At 43.3% G+C, this 18,034-nt stretch overlaps 1 protein-coding gene across 1 annotated transcript; it reads left to right on the forward strand.

Annotated features, from left to right (window-relative positions):
• Nucleotides 1-208: 208 nt before the first annotated feature.
• On the forward strand, nucleotides 209-17,355 carry SUSD2 (sushi domain containing 2; the record flags this gene model as incomplete). The annotated part of the gene is made up of 11 exons (XM_054173260.1): nucleotides 209-376; nucleotides 617-791; nucleotides 2,249-2,450; nucleotides 3,568-3,653; nucleotides 4,241-4,509; nucleotides 4,904-5,047; nucleotides 6,520-6,675; nucleotides 8,213-8,458; nucleotides 9,751-10,023; nucleotides 10,492-10,674; nucleotides 17,230-17,355. Coding segments are annotated over 11 exons (1,997 nt in total), but the record flags the coding sequence as incomplete, so codon positions are not given.
• Nucleotides 17,356-18,034: the final 679 nt, after the last annotated feature.

The raw sequence follows: 18,034 nt of genomic DNA on the forward strand, positions 1-18,034 counted from the left end.
AATAACTGCATCATGGTGTAGCAATCTAAGGACTGCGCACATTGTACAGGTTGCATTCTTGCAGCTTCCGCTTACTCTTCTTACATTGTGCATCACATTAGAAAACATACACAGGGAAAATACTGATAAATCTTAACATACCGGCACTGCTTCAGATCTCTGCCAAGCAGAAACATCACTAATCCTTTTTTTCTGTTCTGTAATGCAGTACATCACAGCAAAGTTTCAGATGGAGAAAAATGCACATTGGTCAATCAGACAAAATGGCAATACTATGGCACCCACAACACGGATGGAAACTTAACTCTCACCTGGATGCAGCAGGCACTTGCAGCAAGCCACATCAACATAGAAGTCTGGGGATACCAGGAAACAGGTAAAGTGACACTCCTCCTACCCGCACACAAGCAGTCAGCAGGTGTGACTTGCATGCAGAGGTCTGCACGGAACGCAGCCGCTTTCACTGCGGTCTCAAGATCTGCAAGTATAAATCACTCACAGCAAGAACCTCAGCTTTTCCTTTTCATTAGCGCAGGCGTGGAGACAGCTCATTTCGATCTTGTGGCAACTGTTTTGTTTCCAGCATTCAAAATAATTTGCTTTCTCTGTGTGACAGGTGACAGTTACTCAGAAAATTGGTTGGCTGAATGGAAGTATCTTTATACTTTGGCAAGAGATATACCCAATAGTGGGAAATTTTCTTTCATTCCTGAACCAGCTAAAGGAGATTACAGCACGTGGGACTTTGGAATTTTGAGGATTACACCCAGAAATTATTCTGATGGGCAGAGGCAAGTTGTCACCATCTTAATTTAGCATAGGTGCCCTATTGCTTCCTGTATTAAAGCTGTTTTCTCCCTTGGGGTTTGACTCTGGGACTCATGCTCCGTTTCACATGACAACAAAATGGTGAGAGAATTGGAAGGGCAAACGTGAGAAAAACTGTCAGGTTGAGACACAAAGTCGGATTACTATGTAAAGAGAGGTGTAGGCATAGAGGAAGCAAGGCAAAGCAATCGTTCACCGCCTGCCACGGGCAGACCTATGCCCAGTTAATCCCCAGGTGACAGCTTCTCTGGAAACACTCCCCCATGCTTTTTCTGCCAAAAAGGGCGGGTAATGGCATGTAAGATACCCTTGGCCGATTTGGGTTGGCTTCTGTGTTCCCTCCTAACCTCTTGCCAACCCCTATTCTACTCCCTGAGAACCAGCACGAGACGCAGAGAAGGCGCTGACACTGTGCAGGCACTGTTCGGCAACAGCTGAAACGCTGGGGAGTCAGCAGCACTGTTTGGGTCCCAGATCCAGAACATGGCACTGTACGGACTGCTGTGAAGAAAATTACTCCATCTCAGCCAAATCCCGTGCCCTCAGCAAAGTAGAACCTGCTGAATGTTTTTGTTCCAACCATGGAGAAAGCCCTGAACACAGAACTTTTGTCACTGCAGCCTCTGCATTTGACTTTTTTCTATTTTGTAAGCGTGCCTTGGCATCCCTACACGTTTTATGCCCACTTCCTTTTATTTCATCGGACATTTCCCCATGATTTTTGGTGATTTACCTCTTTAAGTACTCCATACGTATTCTGATCTTGCATGAACGTTCCTTCAGAGTTCTTCCACAAGTCCACAGGTTTGGATGCCAATAGCGTTGTCCCTGTGAACACCTGAGTGTCACCTCTTTGGTGTCAAGAATACACTACTCACACAACAGAACTTGGTTTAGAGTTTAGGAGTTGCCACCCCACAGAAGGGTAACCTTTCCTCTTTCTACAGTGATTTTTTAATTACACTTTGTTTATGACATTCATAGTGGGTTTCTGAATGGTTTGTCCCCATCTATTGCCATCAGGCCTGATACTCCTGGGGCACAGGGTCAGGTTTTGCTAGAATATCCAGATGCTCTTCATTTTGGCCCAAATGGATCTATGATACGATAAGACATGAACAGAAAACCTATCTGTGAGAAGATCCACATAGGCTAGAGTCACAAATGTTACAATGTGTTCTGATCATTGCATACTTGCTGTATGCTGTCATGTCACCTTCTAAATCGGAAAAAAAAATAATCTGAATTTGTGTAACTTTCTGCAGGAAAAAGAAAGCAGTGGCCTCTGTAATGAAATAACAACTCACCAGTTGAACAGTTCTTTGGAACTGCAGTTAGTGACTAAGACACACTCTTACTGTCAAAACAGTGCTTGTTCAGCTATCAGGTCTCATGTTTTGCTGCTTTTTTCCCTTTCCAGCAATATTCCATCAATCTGGAGCTCAGAGCATGCACTGGCTTGGCACCTTGGGGAAGACTTCAGAAGTAACCCAAATGCATGGGCGACTGCGAAATGTTTAGAATGGGACAGAAAGGAGGAGAAGCTTCCAAATTTCATAGAAGAAATTATAGATTGCCCTTGCACTTTGGCACAGGCAAGGGCTGACACTGGCAGGTTCCATGTAAGCTATTACTTGATGCCTCTGGATTTTTATGATACCAAGTAGAAGCTTAGGGAATACTGTACTCCCCACACAGCCCCATTTCCTCTCTGAAAGTCATTACAAAGAAATTAAATTAAATTAAATTTGCATAAGTAACATGTCAAGTGACAGAGACAGATGCATCTCATCCAGGTAGTATGAATAAAACAAGTGCCTGTAGAACAAGAAATGGAAATTAGTTTCAAGCAGGGAATGAAGTCAGTAGTTCCTGTGGCGTACAGAAAACACCTAAGCAAGGCAGTGAGTTCTGTGGAGCTGGGAGCAGGGATGACTTCTTGATCCTACAAGGGGTCAGTCTGTTTTTGTAGGTCATATCCCATGCAGGAAGAAGCAGGCTGCATCTTTGCCTAATATATTATAATTTGCTGCAAATGCTTCCGCCTTCTACTTCAGAGCTCAAATCCACAGCCATAGTCCCTTATTTCCTGTCTCCCGCTTCCTTTCTCCTTCCCAGATTCACCGTTAGTATGGAACTGACAAAAGCTAAGAAAGTAATTGGTATTTAGGCTATGCTTTCTCTTAAAGCACTGATCTGAGGGCCAGATAGGGTAACTCCCTGTCCTTTTTATGATACTAAAATCTGGCAGTTTATGCATTTATTATTTTTTTTTTTTAAATTGAAAAGGTAATTTTTGTTACCGTTCTTTGCTGGTTACGAAGCTCCAAACTTGATGCGTATTTTAAATGACACAGGTAAAAGCATGTGAGGAAAAAATTAGATCTACTACACCGTCTCTGTCTAAGAATACAGGACAAAAGTCAAAATCGGTCCATCATAATCTGTGTTCGGTTTGCACTTACAGGCAAATTCCCCATCTAGCTGCATCTGTTTTTTAAGGTTGGTTGTAGCAGATTCCCAAACGCTCAGGTGGGACTAACATGTTGCTTTAATCGTCTGAGCATTAATTTCACAGGCTTTCCTACCATTCTATGCTTCCCAACATGCAGCCATTACCAGCTCCTCCTTTAGACTTTCCACATACGTTGTCAGAGACAAAGGGTGGGGAGAGGAAATGAAAATAGCAAGGACAATGGCAGAAGAACTCCATTGAGCATGATCATTGACCTCTTTCAGGCAGATTATGGCTGTGACATTGAAAAGGGCAGCGTGTGTACTTATCACCCCGGTGCTGTACATTGTGTAAGAGCCATTCAAGCCAGGTAAAGATTTTGTTTGTTTGTTTTTAACTGCTCTTTTTCTTATTACTTGTTCCACCTCAGCACAGCATCACAGAAGTCACAAAGGTCTCTGGACTCCCAATTCTCGTATCCATAGCAACCGCCACTTCCCTCTTATTCATGTATTTGCCCTCATTGCTGAGATGTTAGATTTAGTAAACAATTAATTGCACCCTAGGATACGTAAACAAGGGCTAATGTCTAAAAGAGATTTGATTATGCCTAATTAAGCCTTTCCTGTATTGGTCTACTTGAGGTCAACAAGTTGGTTCTTGGCACTTTTTCTATTGGAGCAATATTAAAGAGTGCTATGTTTATGTCACTCTAAGGCTCACAGGACTTCTTTACTGCCTCAGTTACAAACCCCTCTCCCCCTGTCCCTAACCTGGTCTAATTCATAAGAGCAGAGGAGGGGTGGGAAAGAAAGTCTAACTGGAAGGTGTCATCTCTGGACATCTTACAAAACTTGGCAATCTAAGCATTGAGCTGTATCTGTTAAAAGGCAATAGCTAACCTCTAAACAAGAGTGGCCTTCACAGAGCTGAATCATGACTTTCTTTCCTCACCAGCCCCCAGTACGCAGCAGGACAGCAGTGCTGCTACGACTCCACAGGGACCCAAGTCCTCACACAGGACTCCACAGGAGGCAGCACACCTGACCGAGGCCATGACTGGGGCTCACCCCCTTTCATGAAGCCTCCCCGGATACCTGGCTTTTCTCACTGGCTTTACGATGTCATCAGCTTCTATTACTGCTGCTTGTGGTCTGATAATTGCCACCTGTACATGAAAAGGAGGCCCTCCAGTGACTGCAGGACCTACAACCCGCCACGAGCTGGTGAGTGCCTCAGAATTCCGTTGTGGTGTGTAGCTTTCTGATACCCTGCTGGCTTTTAGAGCATCTCTGTGTGTATGTCAGTTGACAACAGAGATGGTGCCCTGTCCTGTGGAACATCTCCATGGAATCTTTCTACTCATCTAGCAGTGGCAACATCTGTATGTGGCTTTTAATTGTCCTGCAAGACTTTCTGCTCTTGAGTATTTCATTAACCCCTGGAACCTAAATAGCCAATAGTTGATGTCCACGACTTCCTGCCAGCATTTTTTTTCCTTTGTTTAAATACCAGTCTTTGGAGCACCACTAGGAGATTATTTTTTTTTCACCTCACGAACCTGAGTAATGTGTTGTGGGTTTTGCTTGTTCTTCTTTCTCTTTCTTCTTTTAAAAACAGCATCTGCATTTGGGGACCCCCACTTCCTTACATTTGATGGTCTGAATTTCACCTTCAAGGGCCAAGGAGAATACACATTGATAGAGTCTGAGCTCACATCCCTAAGTGTGCAAGGGAGGACTCAGCAGGCACATTTTCCCAATGGTAAGTTGGTAAGAGATGAAGTAGCGGTGGCAAATAGTAGCTTCTGAGGTTGCTTGATTTAGACTTTACAGAATTCCTCCCATCTTCTCTAGTTTTCCCCTTTGTTGGGCATTTGTGAGAGGTCAGTGTTTTTGAAGCCAATGGGAAGGCAGGCAAATTGTTCAGGAAAAAATTAACTTCCTAGTCAAAGATTACTTACTATTTTTATTGTGTACGAGTAATGGAAGTGTGAGGTTTGCTGTTGTGTTTAAGAAGTCAGTAAAAAAAAAAAAAACAAAAAACTGATTTCTCTCTAAACCCATTCCCATCTCAACAGAAACAAAAGGTCAGTTCTAGGAATCAGCTGGTGCATTTTGGTAGTGTATGACCTGCTTTATATTCTTTTTGTTAGGCATACATGCATGCAAAAATATCCTAGAAGAAGCTGAGAAGACATATTTTGGATGGGGAAAAAATTCTTTCTGAGTACCTCAAGCTAGCAGCAAAGTACTGAATGTCTGGTGAGAAGTCGGTTAAGGAGATTTTCTTTTATTTCTTTTTTTTTATTTATTCAAAGGGCCTTCTTGTCCATGTCTTTTGACTTCTTGTAAAATGAAACCTAGGGCAGAAGAAGCTTTCTGGAGGCACCTGTGGTCTTCATGATTTGAACGGGCAGATAGCACACCAGCCTGTCAGAAGATAGTCATGTGCCGAATTCCAAAATGAGGGGGGAAATAGAGCATGACACAGCAGAACAGACTCACGCTTCTCATGGCAACCTGAAAAGCCTTATGTCAGATATTTTTGTTAATGCTCTTCCTGTACCTAGAGCTATTTTATGGTGCATAAAACAGCAGGCCTGCCTCGGGAAAGAATATTGCAGCTGGCCTCACAGATGCACATCTAAGATCTGATACTCCCGGTATTACTACACAAATGGACCCAAAACTGCCATGTGGAGATGAAGGAATGCTTATGCTAAATATGACATTGGATAGGATGAAGATTGTTAAGAAAGTCTTTTGTCCTTGGTAGATTTTATTGTGTTTGTGGTAGAAGTGGCATGAGCCACTGAGCAGCTCATTCTGAAGATCACTTTCATACATTTTTGTTCACTCTCTTTTTTTTTCTGCCGTGCTGCCCCTGAAATTATCCTTCATTTTTCCCAGTCCTTACTCCCAGTACTGAACACTCAAAAAGGAGATCAACCAGTCTTCTTGCATAGCTCAACCCCTGCCATTTGGATGAAGACTTTAAAATTTCCTGACTTTTTTTAGCATTAAGTGTTCCACTTTCAATTCTTCGTCCAAATACTGGCAGGAAACTTACAGTGTGGGGTTTTCTGTGACTTATATTGCTTAGCAATTCCCTCAAATATAAATAATATAATTGAACTATTTTTAGGAAGTATTGAGCATTTATTCTTGCTGTACATGTTTGCTTTCTATCACGCTGGGTATCTTGGGGGGGGGGGGTGTTTCTTCATTTGTAAGGAACTGGGGCGCAGGTGACAGGCTTGTCTGCAGTGGCCATGAAGGAGAATGGCTCTGATGTGATCGAAGTACGCTACTCAGAGGATTTGAATCTGGAGGTCCTATTGAACCAGAAGGTTGTCAACTTCTCTGAGCAAAGTTGGATGGACCTGAAAGGTTAGTTACAAATATCAGCCTTGCAAGCTACTGTATTCCGATGCAGTTCATGTGTAGCTAGAAATATCTCTAGGTGCATGCTTTTGTATTCTCTTTTTAGTGTCCTCTTGTGAAACAGGCTGCAGATCACTCCAAAATAATTAAGTAAGGAGTGAAAGAAAGGAGAGGCAATGTCCCAGCTCATTAGAACTTATTTTAATGTTACATTACTTTCTTCAGTTCAGTTGCTGCCAGATAGAACCAGATTTGGCAAGGGCCATGGAATAAAAAAAAAAAAATAAAAAAAAAAAAAAAAGGAAAAAAAAGGGGAAAAAAAAAAAACACCACACTGAGAGCATCCAACATCCAACTTGCCTACCTGGCTCTGTCTTTAAACTGGCCCAGTACATAAATTTCTCTTCCCTTTGAAACTGATGACAGCCACAATATGGACAGGAATATAGGCAGCAGAATTACAGACTACACATCTTGCAATTAGCCATGAATCAAACATGCTATAGAGAAACACACAGTAGCTGTGCTCCAACGGAGAGGTGTAGCAGGGAGTCAGTTCAGGTGAGTATACCAGAACAGACCACCTCCCTGCTTCTCATTAGCACGGCTGGCAGCTAGCACAGCTGTCACTGGAAGCCCAGCAAGAGGCAGAGTCTTCCGTTTTGCCAGCAGGATGGACTGTGACTCATTCATCTCTCTCAGAATGTCCTCCATTCTGCTGAAAAGACTATGAAAAGTTGACCTTGTTTTTTTCTTCAGGGGTGCGATCACTTGTTTAGTCTTTAATAATCATTTGAAAAATACTCTGAACATTACCAGATGAGGTTGTGGAGTCTCCTTTTCTGGAGACTTTCAAAGCCAGCCTGGATGTGTTCCTGTGTGACCTGCCCCAGGTGATCCTGCTTTGGGAGAGGGGTTGGAGTGGGTGGTCTCGGGAGGTCCCTTCCAACCCCTACCATTCTATGAATCTGTGATTCTGTGATTACCAGAATTTTAACAGTAAGTCCCCTATTCAGCAGGGGAAGGGATTTTTTTCCCTAGCAATTAGTATTCCTCAAATGACTGGAAAATATAATGAAGAACATAGGGAAGGCTACAGTGACAAGGTGCTGAAGAAGCAGAGAGATGCAGGGAGGGAAAAATAAATTTAAGAGCCAGCGATGGGGCTTGGATAAGAAGCCATATCATGGAGGTCTTCACAATCAAGAAGCAGAGGAAACCTGTGACCACTGAGAACAGTGCTTCCAGATCACAGCCACTCTCTCATGTAATCATCTCATGTCTTAAATGTTCTGCTCTGGGATAGTGATAAAAGACGGTGCAGTTTATATCAACTGCCTACCTTTTTGTGCTACTACTCTACAGTAACTGTCTTACAGCAATTGTAGATATGAAGGTGTGGCCTCCCTTTAAAAGCTTCTCAGAATGTAATCCAAAGCAGGAGAGAGGAAAAGGTTTATGAAAAACACGTAAAACTGATGCTGCAACAATCTGTTCTCTATGGATGGTCATCTGTTTTATTCTCTTCCTCTCGTTGTTATAGGACTCTTTCTCCACTCCACAGCTGATAACATTACAGTGATGTTTTCTTCTGGGTCCGGAGTGGAAATAAGGGGAAGCAGAGGATTTCTGACCCTGACAGTTCTGCTTCCACCGAAGTTTATGAATCACACACAGGGTCTCTTTGGGGTAATGAATGGCAATATAGAGGATGATTATACCTTTAAGAATAAAACCACCATGCCAGTTCATGTGAGTCCCCAGCAGCTGTTTGAGTTTGGAGCTAACTGTAAGTCATTTCTCTGGTCTACATTTTCCTCACAATTCAAACCAGCATGTTGTTTACAGACTAGCTAGCTAATGGAGGCTATGGTATATTGGGGGAAGAGATGAGAGTAAGAGAGGTACACCCTCCTTTGCCCAAGTGGGAAACACACCTAGCTGAATGATTAAAGACAGAACCAAGATGGAGCATCCTGCACTCTGTTCCATCAAGAGTCAGAGCTCATATTTCACAGATAATGCTTTCAGACTTCCGTCTACTGTGATCAGCTGAACACAACATCACCAGGCCAAAGCGTTGCAGGAACATAGCAACAGCCAGAGTCAGGCATCTTTTTCCAGAAGATTAGCAATGTTTCCATCAAGTACCACGCTACCATTTCAAACCATCGTGTATTAAATCACAACTTCGTAATCGTCCCTTTATGAAAGAAGGGAGGTATATCTGTGTAAAAGAACATCCGCTTTCATTTAAGGAAAGTGATGAGGCTGCTATACCCAAGGCTGCAGCAGAGTGATTGCCCATTGGAATGGGCTGCCTGGGGAGGTGGTGGAGTCACCATCACTGGAGGTGTTCGGGAGGAGACTTGATGGGGTGCTTGGTGCTGTGGGTTAGTTGTTTGGGTGGTGTTGGATTGGTTGATGGGTTGGACGCGATGATCTTGAAGGTCTCTTCCAACCTGGTTTATTCTATGTATTCTATGTATTAGACTGGTCAGCATTCCCCCAAACATCAGATTAGGAAGATGGGCCAGAAACATGATGCAAAACTTTCTCTAGCTGGCAGTTGATGTCTGTATCAAGCAATGTAGCTATACTCCAGATCGTACTTAAGAGTCTCACTGCTCCTAATTCGAGTGGTTTCTGATTCAGCAGAGTGAAAACAAAAAGTAGGGCCACAGCAGACATGACAAATTTAGGGCCATGCAGGATCAGGATTTCTGTTACTTGTCATGTTTGGTTTGGCTAGGTCTATCTGAGCTACTTCTTTACCATCGTTTTGTCAGCAGGCATGTAAAACCATCTCTATGTAAAATTATAGCTACACAGTTATTTGGATCTAGATTTAAGTAATCAATCAAACACCAAGTTAACCAAATACTAATCGTTGTGCTAAGTTAAGATACTGCCTCTGAAAAGGAAAATAATCTTGCAATGGAAAGAAGCTGTGGACTCCACAGACCTCTTCTAATTCCAGCTACATTTATGTAACAAAGCACTTGGATTAATAGCAGAAGGTGGAACAGGTCTGCAGGCAACATTGCACATTAATCTCTCTTTATTTCTCCCTCTCCCAAGGGGCTGTCGAAAATGGAAGTTCTCTCTTTACTTATGACACAGAGTACTTACTGAAGAATTTCTTTTATGGAGAAAAGCACAATGCTTCCTTTCTGCCCACGTTCTTTCCTTATGAAGACCCTGATGATTACCTGGTGAAGGAGACAGTCTTGCTCTGTGGCTCTGACCCGTTCTGCAGATTTGATGTTCTAACAACAAGAAGCCTCCAAGTGGGAAGTTCCACAAAAGCATCTCATCAGAATCACAAACAGCTGGTAGAAAATCTAGAGCCAGGTGATAAAACATTCCACAGATTATCCATCACTATTGTTCTTTCTACAGGGCATTTAAATAGTTAACATGGTTCAAGGAGATCTTTTGCTCAGCTGTAGGTGTATCCACTTGTAATCACTCTTATGGGGAGGAACTTCACCAGGAAAATTGGTACCATACTCAGGCAAATACAAAATAATTTCCATTTCTTCCACTAGTACACTACTGTGTAGAACCTGTATCTTCATTTTCCATGTCTTTCATGGAACCTATATTTTCATTTTTCCATGCCGTTCACCTGTCCCTCAGAATCAAAAATCAAATTTTATTTATTTTTTTTAAATACATATATATCAAAAGGTATTATTGTCTTTCAGTTAGCTTAAAAGTCTTTGTCTTTCCGCAAGTTGCCACTAAAATGACGCTCGAACCATTGTGATGGAGATTTGCTAATCCAAAATACTTTAACCAGCTATTCTCTTTTATTAGTGATCTCTTGTGGCTGGCTGGATCATCCAGCCAACGGAAGAAAGAATGGAACTAACTACCTGCTGGGCTCAACTATTGGCTTCATCTGCAGTCAGGGCTATGACCTCATTGGGTCAAAAGAAAGAGTTTGCCAAGTGCCGGGGGCCTGGTCTGGAGACACACCCAGCTGCATCCCCAGAACAGGTCTGTTTCCTTTCAAATGTTACAAAATGACATTTTAAAAAATCATTATAATAAACAAGGCAGTCTCTCAGTAGCAGATGATGGGCCTCAACAGAAGCAACTTCTCTGATTTGGGAAGCCATTGAACATGAGATCCCTGGGTTTTTAAGAAGACTAGTATACAAATCTATGCAATGGTCGGTTTACAGCGGTTTGGGGGTTTTCTGTCTGTTTCTTTTATTTTGTATAACTACTCTTACTAAGGGATCAGGGTCGCCTGGTTCCCTTGCTCTAGGTTTGGCTGAAAGGAACTCAGGCATGCTCCTTGAGTGGATGACCTAAAACAAATTTCAAACTCAGTCTTAGAAAAACAGGAAAGTATAGCACTTAGCTAAAAATAATTCCATAGCAAAAAAACACAAAGGCTACAAGAAGAATCTTTATTTACAGCACAATCTAAATGCCATGTTCTTATGTAAATGTACTTTTAGCAACTTTATAACTATACAATGTATGCAAATATACATACATGTAGAGAATTAGAGATTATTCAAAACCTTCAGTACCCACATCATTTGAGCTATTTTTCAAGCATATTCATTGTCATCCTTCATTCTGTCATTGCTATTACAGTGTTTACTGTCTTTGCAACTAACTGGGGCAAACGTATGTCCAGTCTGAGCCATTATGAAGTCACACACTATAAAATGAGTGCCTTAAGAGAAAGTTTTCAGAAAAGGACCTGGAGGCCTGTTACAAACCTAGCTGAACCTTAGTTGGCCATGTGTCCTTGCAACAGAAAAGGTTCATGGGTGCCGAGCCCAGAGAGTGGTGGTGAATGGTGCCACATCCAGCTGGCAGCCAGTCACCAGTGGTGTGCCCCAAGGATCAGTGCTGGGCCCCATGCTCTTTAACATCTTTATTGATGATCTGGATGAGGGCATCGAGTCCATCATCAGTAAATTTGCTGATGACACCAAGCTGGGGGCAGGAGTTGATCTGCTGGAGGGTAGAGAGGCTCTGCAGAGGGACCTCAACAGGCTGGGCAGATGGGCAGAGTCCAATGGCATGAGATTTAACACATCCAAGTGCCGGGTTCTGCACATTGGCCACAGCAACCCCATGCAGAGTTACAAGCTGGGGTCAGAGTGGCTGGAGAGCAGTCAGGCTGAGAAGGACCTGGGGGTGCTGGCTGATGGTAGACTGAACATGAGCCTGCAGTGCACCCAGGCAGCCAGGAGGGCCAATGGCATCCTGGCCTGCATCAGGAACAGTGTGGCCAGCAGGAGCAGGGAGGTCATTCTGCCCCTGTACACTGCACTGGTTAGGCCGCACCTCGAGTACTGTGTCCAGTTCTGGGCCCCTCAGTTTAGGAAGGAGGTTGACTTGCTGGAGCGTGTCCAGAAAAGGGCAACAAGGTTGGTGAGGGGCTTGGAGCACAGCCCTATGAGGAGAGATTGAGGGAGCTGGGGTTGCTTAGTCTGGAGAAGAGGAGACTCAGGGGTGACCTTATTGCTCTCTACAACTACCTGAAGGGGGGTTGTAGACAGGCAGAGGTCGGTCTCTTCTCCCAGGCAACCAGTACCAGAACAAGAGGACACAGTCTCAGGCTGCGTCAGGGGAGGTTTAGGCTGGAGGTTAGGAGGAAGTTTTACACAGAGAGAGTGATTGCCCACTGGAATGAGCTGCCTGAGGAGGTGGTGGGGTCACCGATGCTGGGGGTGTTCAGGGCGAGGCTTGACAGGATGCTTGGTTGTATGGTTTAGTTGATTAGGTGGTGTCGGATGATAGGTTGGACATGATGATCTCGAAGGTCTCTTCCAACCTGGTTAATTCTATTCTATTCTATTCTATTCTATTCTATTCATGGTAAAGTATTGCCAGCAGGTTGAGGCAAGTGATCCTTCTCCTCTTAGCACCAGTGAGGCCACACCTGCAGTGCCGTGTCCAGTGGGCTGCGGACATGTTGGAGAATCCAAAGAAGGTGATTAGGGGAATAGCGTATCTCTGCTATGAGGAGGGACGGAGAGAGCTGGAAGCTGTTCAGCCTGGAAAAGAGAAGCCTTGGGGTTGCAGGGTGGGGCTGGGGTGGGGTATTAGGGTCTTATCAATGTGTACAAATACCTGAAGGGAGGGTGCAAAGAAGATGAAGCCAGGGTCTCCCCAGTGGTGCCCAGGGTGCCCAGTGGTGATCAGAGCCTATGGGCAAACAATAACACACATGAGGCTCCCTCTGAACATCAGGAAATGTTTTTTTCTGGCTCTGTGTTCCCCAGAGAGGTTGTAGAGTCTCCTTCCCTGGAGGCATTCAAAAGCCATGAGGACATGGTCCTGGGCAACTGACTCTGGGTTACCCTTCTTGAACAGGGAATTTGGAAGATGACCTCCAGAAGTTACTTCCCACCTCAAACATTCTGTGATTCTGTGATCTGAGAGCAGACACAGACGATGCTTGTTGAAGACTTGCACTCTGGTTCCAAAGGATTATGTTATCTCAAAACACAATGCGTTATTCCATAGCAGTAAAACTATTGTGAACCATGCAATGGCAGTTAGTATAAATAACATACATTTACTACCCATCTTATGTCACTAGTATTAGGTTATCGATCAGTCTGGGACTGTGGGATTTAGCAGCAGTCTCTACGATTTACATGAAACTGCCCAACATTTTCTGCCCCCTTCAGCCCTTTCACGTATAGGCCACTCACACTCCAGATACCCTCCAGATGGCAATGTTTCAGAACACCAGGGCCATGCAAGGCCACGGGGCAAGCTGAGGAGCTTTTAATGCTGAGTTAATTGGTCCTGAAAGTACCCAGCATAGAAATCATAGCAACGGATTCTCCATTCTGAGCACATTCCAAAGAAACGTAGAAAGTGCACAACACATCAGCCATGAATTTTTGGCCAGCTGACACAGCTGATCAGCCTCTGCAGGCCTGCACCAACTCTTCTGATTTCCCATGCAGTTTGGCACATTTCATGATGTTTGTGAGAAGAAGTGCAGAGGGTTCAGGCAGCAAGCTGGGGACCTTAGCTCGAAAAGTAATTGCACATTTGCGCACACAAACCAGGGAATCCTGCTTGATTTCAGATAGATGAGTGAACAGGAGCAGCGATTGGTCTCTTCTCCCAGGCAACCAGCACCAAAACAAGAGGACACAGTCTCAGGCTGCACCAGGGGAGGTTTAGGCTGGAGGTCAGGAGGAAGTTCTACACAGAGAGAGTGATTGCCCATTGGAATGGGCTGCCTGAGGAGGTGGTGGAGTCGCCATCACTGGAGGTGTTCAGGAGGAGACTTGATGGGGTGCTTGGTTGCGTGGTTTAGTTGATTAGGTGGTGTTGGATGATAGGTTGGACACGATGATCTTGAGGGTCTCTTCCAACCTGGTTTATTCTCTTCTATTCTATTCTATACACTGAATATTTTCTTGGACCAGCCACTGTTAGCAATCAATATGCAGTTGATTTTGTTCACAGGGGCTTCTTTCAGTAGTGATGCTGGTTTGGAAAGAGGGAAACTAGAAGTGTTTCAAAATGTTTCTATTTAATATGATAGGCCAGAGCATACGGAGCGCTTCAGTTAACCGTCGAGAATATGAGTGAGTCAGAAGTTTAGCAGATAATTTAGCATGCTTCATAGTTCACAGTCATAGTAGATGATCTGTCAAAAGCCTGAGGAGAACAAAATCTTTACAAACTAAGGCCAGACCTTAAAAAGCCAGTGGCAAAGCATTTTGCCAAGCTGAAAGCTAACACTTTTCCACTGCTGCCATCAACCGCACGCATACTGGATAGGAGCCAGGCAGTCTCAATAAACAAACCGGATGCTGACATTTGCACTAGAGAAAGAGGAGCAAAAAGGCAGCCCTGAAAAGGGGGGGAAGGAGCTGGGAAATATGCAGAGATAAACTGCATTCCAAATGATGGACACATGCCACAGCTTTATCAACAAGCAAGCAAAAACTGCAATATTTTGCAGCACGTGTTTTCCTGACATATGACAAAGCACAACAGGATGTGAAAGAATCCTTACCATTTGATATTTGGGGTTGTAGTTCATTTGTAAACTGAGCCAGAAATGATGCTTTTATCATCCTCAGAAAGCTGGATATGGCAATGCTGCCCACAGCAGCAGGATACTGACAGTACTGACAATTGACAGAGACAATATAAAATACAAATTGCACGCACAATTCCTGATTTTTTAAACTCTGTGCCTTAATAATGACATTCGCATCTAGCTGCCTTTTCCTTTTTGCATCATAAGATATGCTGGTGCACATCAGTCTCTGGCTGAGACAGGTCTAGGTCTCTCCAGAGAAGATAAGCAAACCAGTCCAAAGTTCATCTCAAAGATGTCTAGCCCTGTAGTATTTTTGTAACGTGGACAGCTAGTACCTGTGTTCCACTGAAAACATTTTTGGATCCTGTCTAAGATACAGTTGAAATCCAATGCCAGCTTTCCTTACATTGATTCTGAATTCAGCAGAAGCACAGGAAAGGCCTTCATGTTGTCAAAAATCTGTTCTTACTGAGGTCAGTTTTCTTCACTGTCTTCCTCTTTCACGTGCTGCTGTCTCACCAGCATCTGGTTACGAAGCCTTCTCGCAGAAGGCTGTCTTGATGCCTGGAAAATGCTGACAAAATTAATGGGCAGCACTTCCAAATCTCTGGGCACCTGACCACCGACCTAGCCACTGTGATTAGTGGTCACATTTTTACTTCCAGCATGAACTTTTAAAACACTCCTTTTCAAACTCCTTCTTTCATGCCTGTCAAGTACACAGGGCCCAGGCCTCTATTATTCTCAGCTTCCAGGGGGTACTTCTTGACAGTGCTGCGCCCATTTTTCTTGCTGCAGTTTTGTGCCACATTGCATTGAAGGTCTGTATTGCAACCCATTGCATTCTTTGAGTTGCTATATGTTTCTGACTTCCAAAAGCTAGAACCATTGAAATAAAGGCACGAGGACTGTGAATACTGAATGTGAAAGGCTGAAGGAAAACAAGAAAACTGAATGCCAGTTATTTTGCACAACCCATTTCTTTATTTGACATTTCAAATACAGATTATGTTGTTGGGCCTGCACGCTGTTACTTTTGAGTTTTTCTTCCTCAAATTAAAGTTCACATGGAAATCCTCTGCTAATAATTATTTTACTAGGCTTCTAATTACAATCCCACTGCAAGTCTTGCCAGCACCACAGCATTCATTTCCAGGAAACTGAAAGCAAAACATATAAAATCAAGAAATATAATCAGAGATTATAAACTAAATACAAAGATTCCACAATGGAGGCAAATCACCACCAGAGCAAACTATGGAGGCCAGTGGAGGGTACTCATCACTTGGCACCTGCCTGTAAGCTGCGTGTAAGCCAAACAGAAGGGTTTGAGCCTTGTACAGAAGTTACATCATGAAGGACTAACACCTGTAAAACAGTTTATGTATCCCACTTCTTTTTTGCTTAAACCAATTTAGAAACCAACTTATCTATTCTAAGCCCATGAAAGGGTCTGTTATAGCACTCTGCTGTCACTGCGTGCTAGGCAGCTCTTCCTGCAGGCATTACAAAGCAATGGAATGAAGGGCTGTCAAAAATGCATCCCAGAAGCATGACAGTTCAGATGAACCACTGCTCACCTGTTCCTAAATAAGCTATATGCTCCCTAATGCATGCATATGGTGCCATCACCAGGAGCAGATCATTGAATCTTCATTGACCTTAGGACTCCGTAGTGTCTCAGAGCCACTTCTTTTTCACTGACACCGAGTCTGAGGCAAAGATTGGTAACACTGGGAGCTGTGGGTTTTCAGTGATGGTACTTTTCTTAAGGGATACAAATTTCAGTAATCATTGTTTTTCCCAGACAGGTCAATCCAGATGCTGCACCGCCTAAACTTGTATTATGTGTTATGAAGGATTTACCTCTGTGACATCTTTAGCATCTGTTCCTTTTCTCAGCCACAAAGCATCCCGCTAGCTCTGTCCTGTATCAGTGGGAAAGTGACAAAATTGGCAACCTGCAACTCTTTAAAAGAAGAGGAGATTTATTATTCAAAATTTGTTTCATAGCTGGTTTCTTTCTCTCTTTTGTGTGTCCTTATTATGCATCTGCAGAATTAAATTGGCACTTTAGCATGCTCATACTGTTTGATGCAGCTCACCACACTCACAACAGTCACTTTTGCTCTCATCACGCAGCAGAGGCAGTTTCAAAAATTTTAATGCCAAAATAGGGGCAAATTTTAAACCAATCGAACAGGCTGGGAAAAGGATTGAAGCTTCTTTTTAGTTACAGGGATTGGCAGTTGTACACAAATACTGTACCTTCAGGATGCTTAACCAGCATCCTTTCTTTGTGTTAGAACAGCTTTGGCAGCCACCTGCTGTACCTATCACATGCATGACCTGAGTTCTTACTCTTCACCAGTTTATTCCACAAAGAACAGTAGCATTTACACTATATGGACATTTCAAACAACTGGCACATGTGACTGCATTCAAACAAATGTGAATAAATGTACCAGCACCTTCTTGTTTCATTGTGTTTGCATTTGGTTTTTCAGATATCAGACAAATAATCCTCCTTGGCTGTGTATTTGGAATAGTTGGTCTTGCGGTCCTGGCACGTCTGACTCTCTTATGCAGGAAGGAGAGGTGAGACTCAGATGAACTGAAAACACAAATGAACCTGCAAGTGTTATGACTTTTCTTTTTTTTCTTTTTTTCTTTTTTTTCCCCAAGGACAACTCAGACATGGTATTTTCCTGACACTATCTTTTCTGGGAAACATCAGGTCTGGATAGTCCTTGTGTCCTGCTGAAAGGCTATGGAGGAAAGTTTTAATTGTGTTATCATGACATGCAAACATGATCGATTGATTGATTGGTTGGTTGTTTTATAAGGCTCCCTGATTTCAGAACAGGTGTGCTCATGTTGCCACAGATCTTTGACTATAGTACCACTTGTAGGCATACATGAATTTGCATAGACAATGCTTATGTCTATTGTGTGAAAGAGGTAAATTGAATTTGAAAGGTCAGCTTGCTACCCATTCTTGGAATCATTCTACCACGCAGAAATAAACCTGTTCGGGCGCCAGATTTAGCCAGCTACGGCGACGACGGAGGTTCTTGGAATCAATACGGCTGACCAATATGATCGGTATTGATCCTTTATCGTTCCAGTATTGCAGGCCTATGGCTCAGGCCTATGGTGAAAGCATGGCACAGTAAAGCATGGAAGGAGAGGAGACAGGACAGGCAGAAAAAGAAGTGCGTAGCAAGGAAACTGCTACAATTTATATAACCTTGGTATGCCTTGTTGGCATGGACTCATTGGTCCCCTATGAGTGACCACACATCACGCTAT

This window comes from Dryobates pubescens, chromosome 25 (genome assembly GCF_014839835.1).
Source record: "Dryobates pubescens isolate bDryPub1 chromosome 25, bDryPub1.pri, whole genome shotgun sequence".
In the NCBI taxonomy this organism is placed as follows: domain Eukaryota; kingdom Metazoa; phylum Chordata; class Aves; order Piciformes; family Picidae; genus Dryobates; species Dryobates pubescens.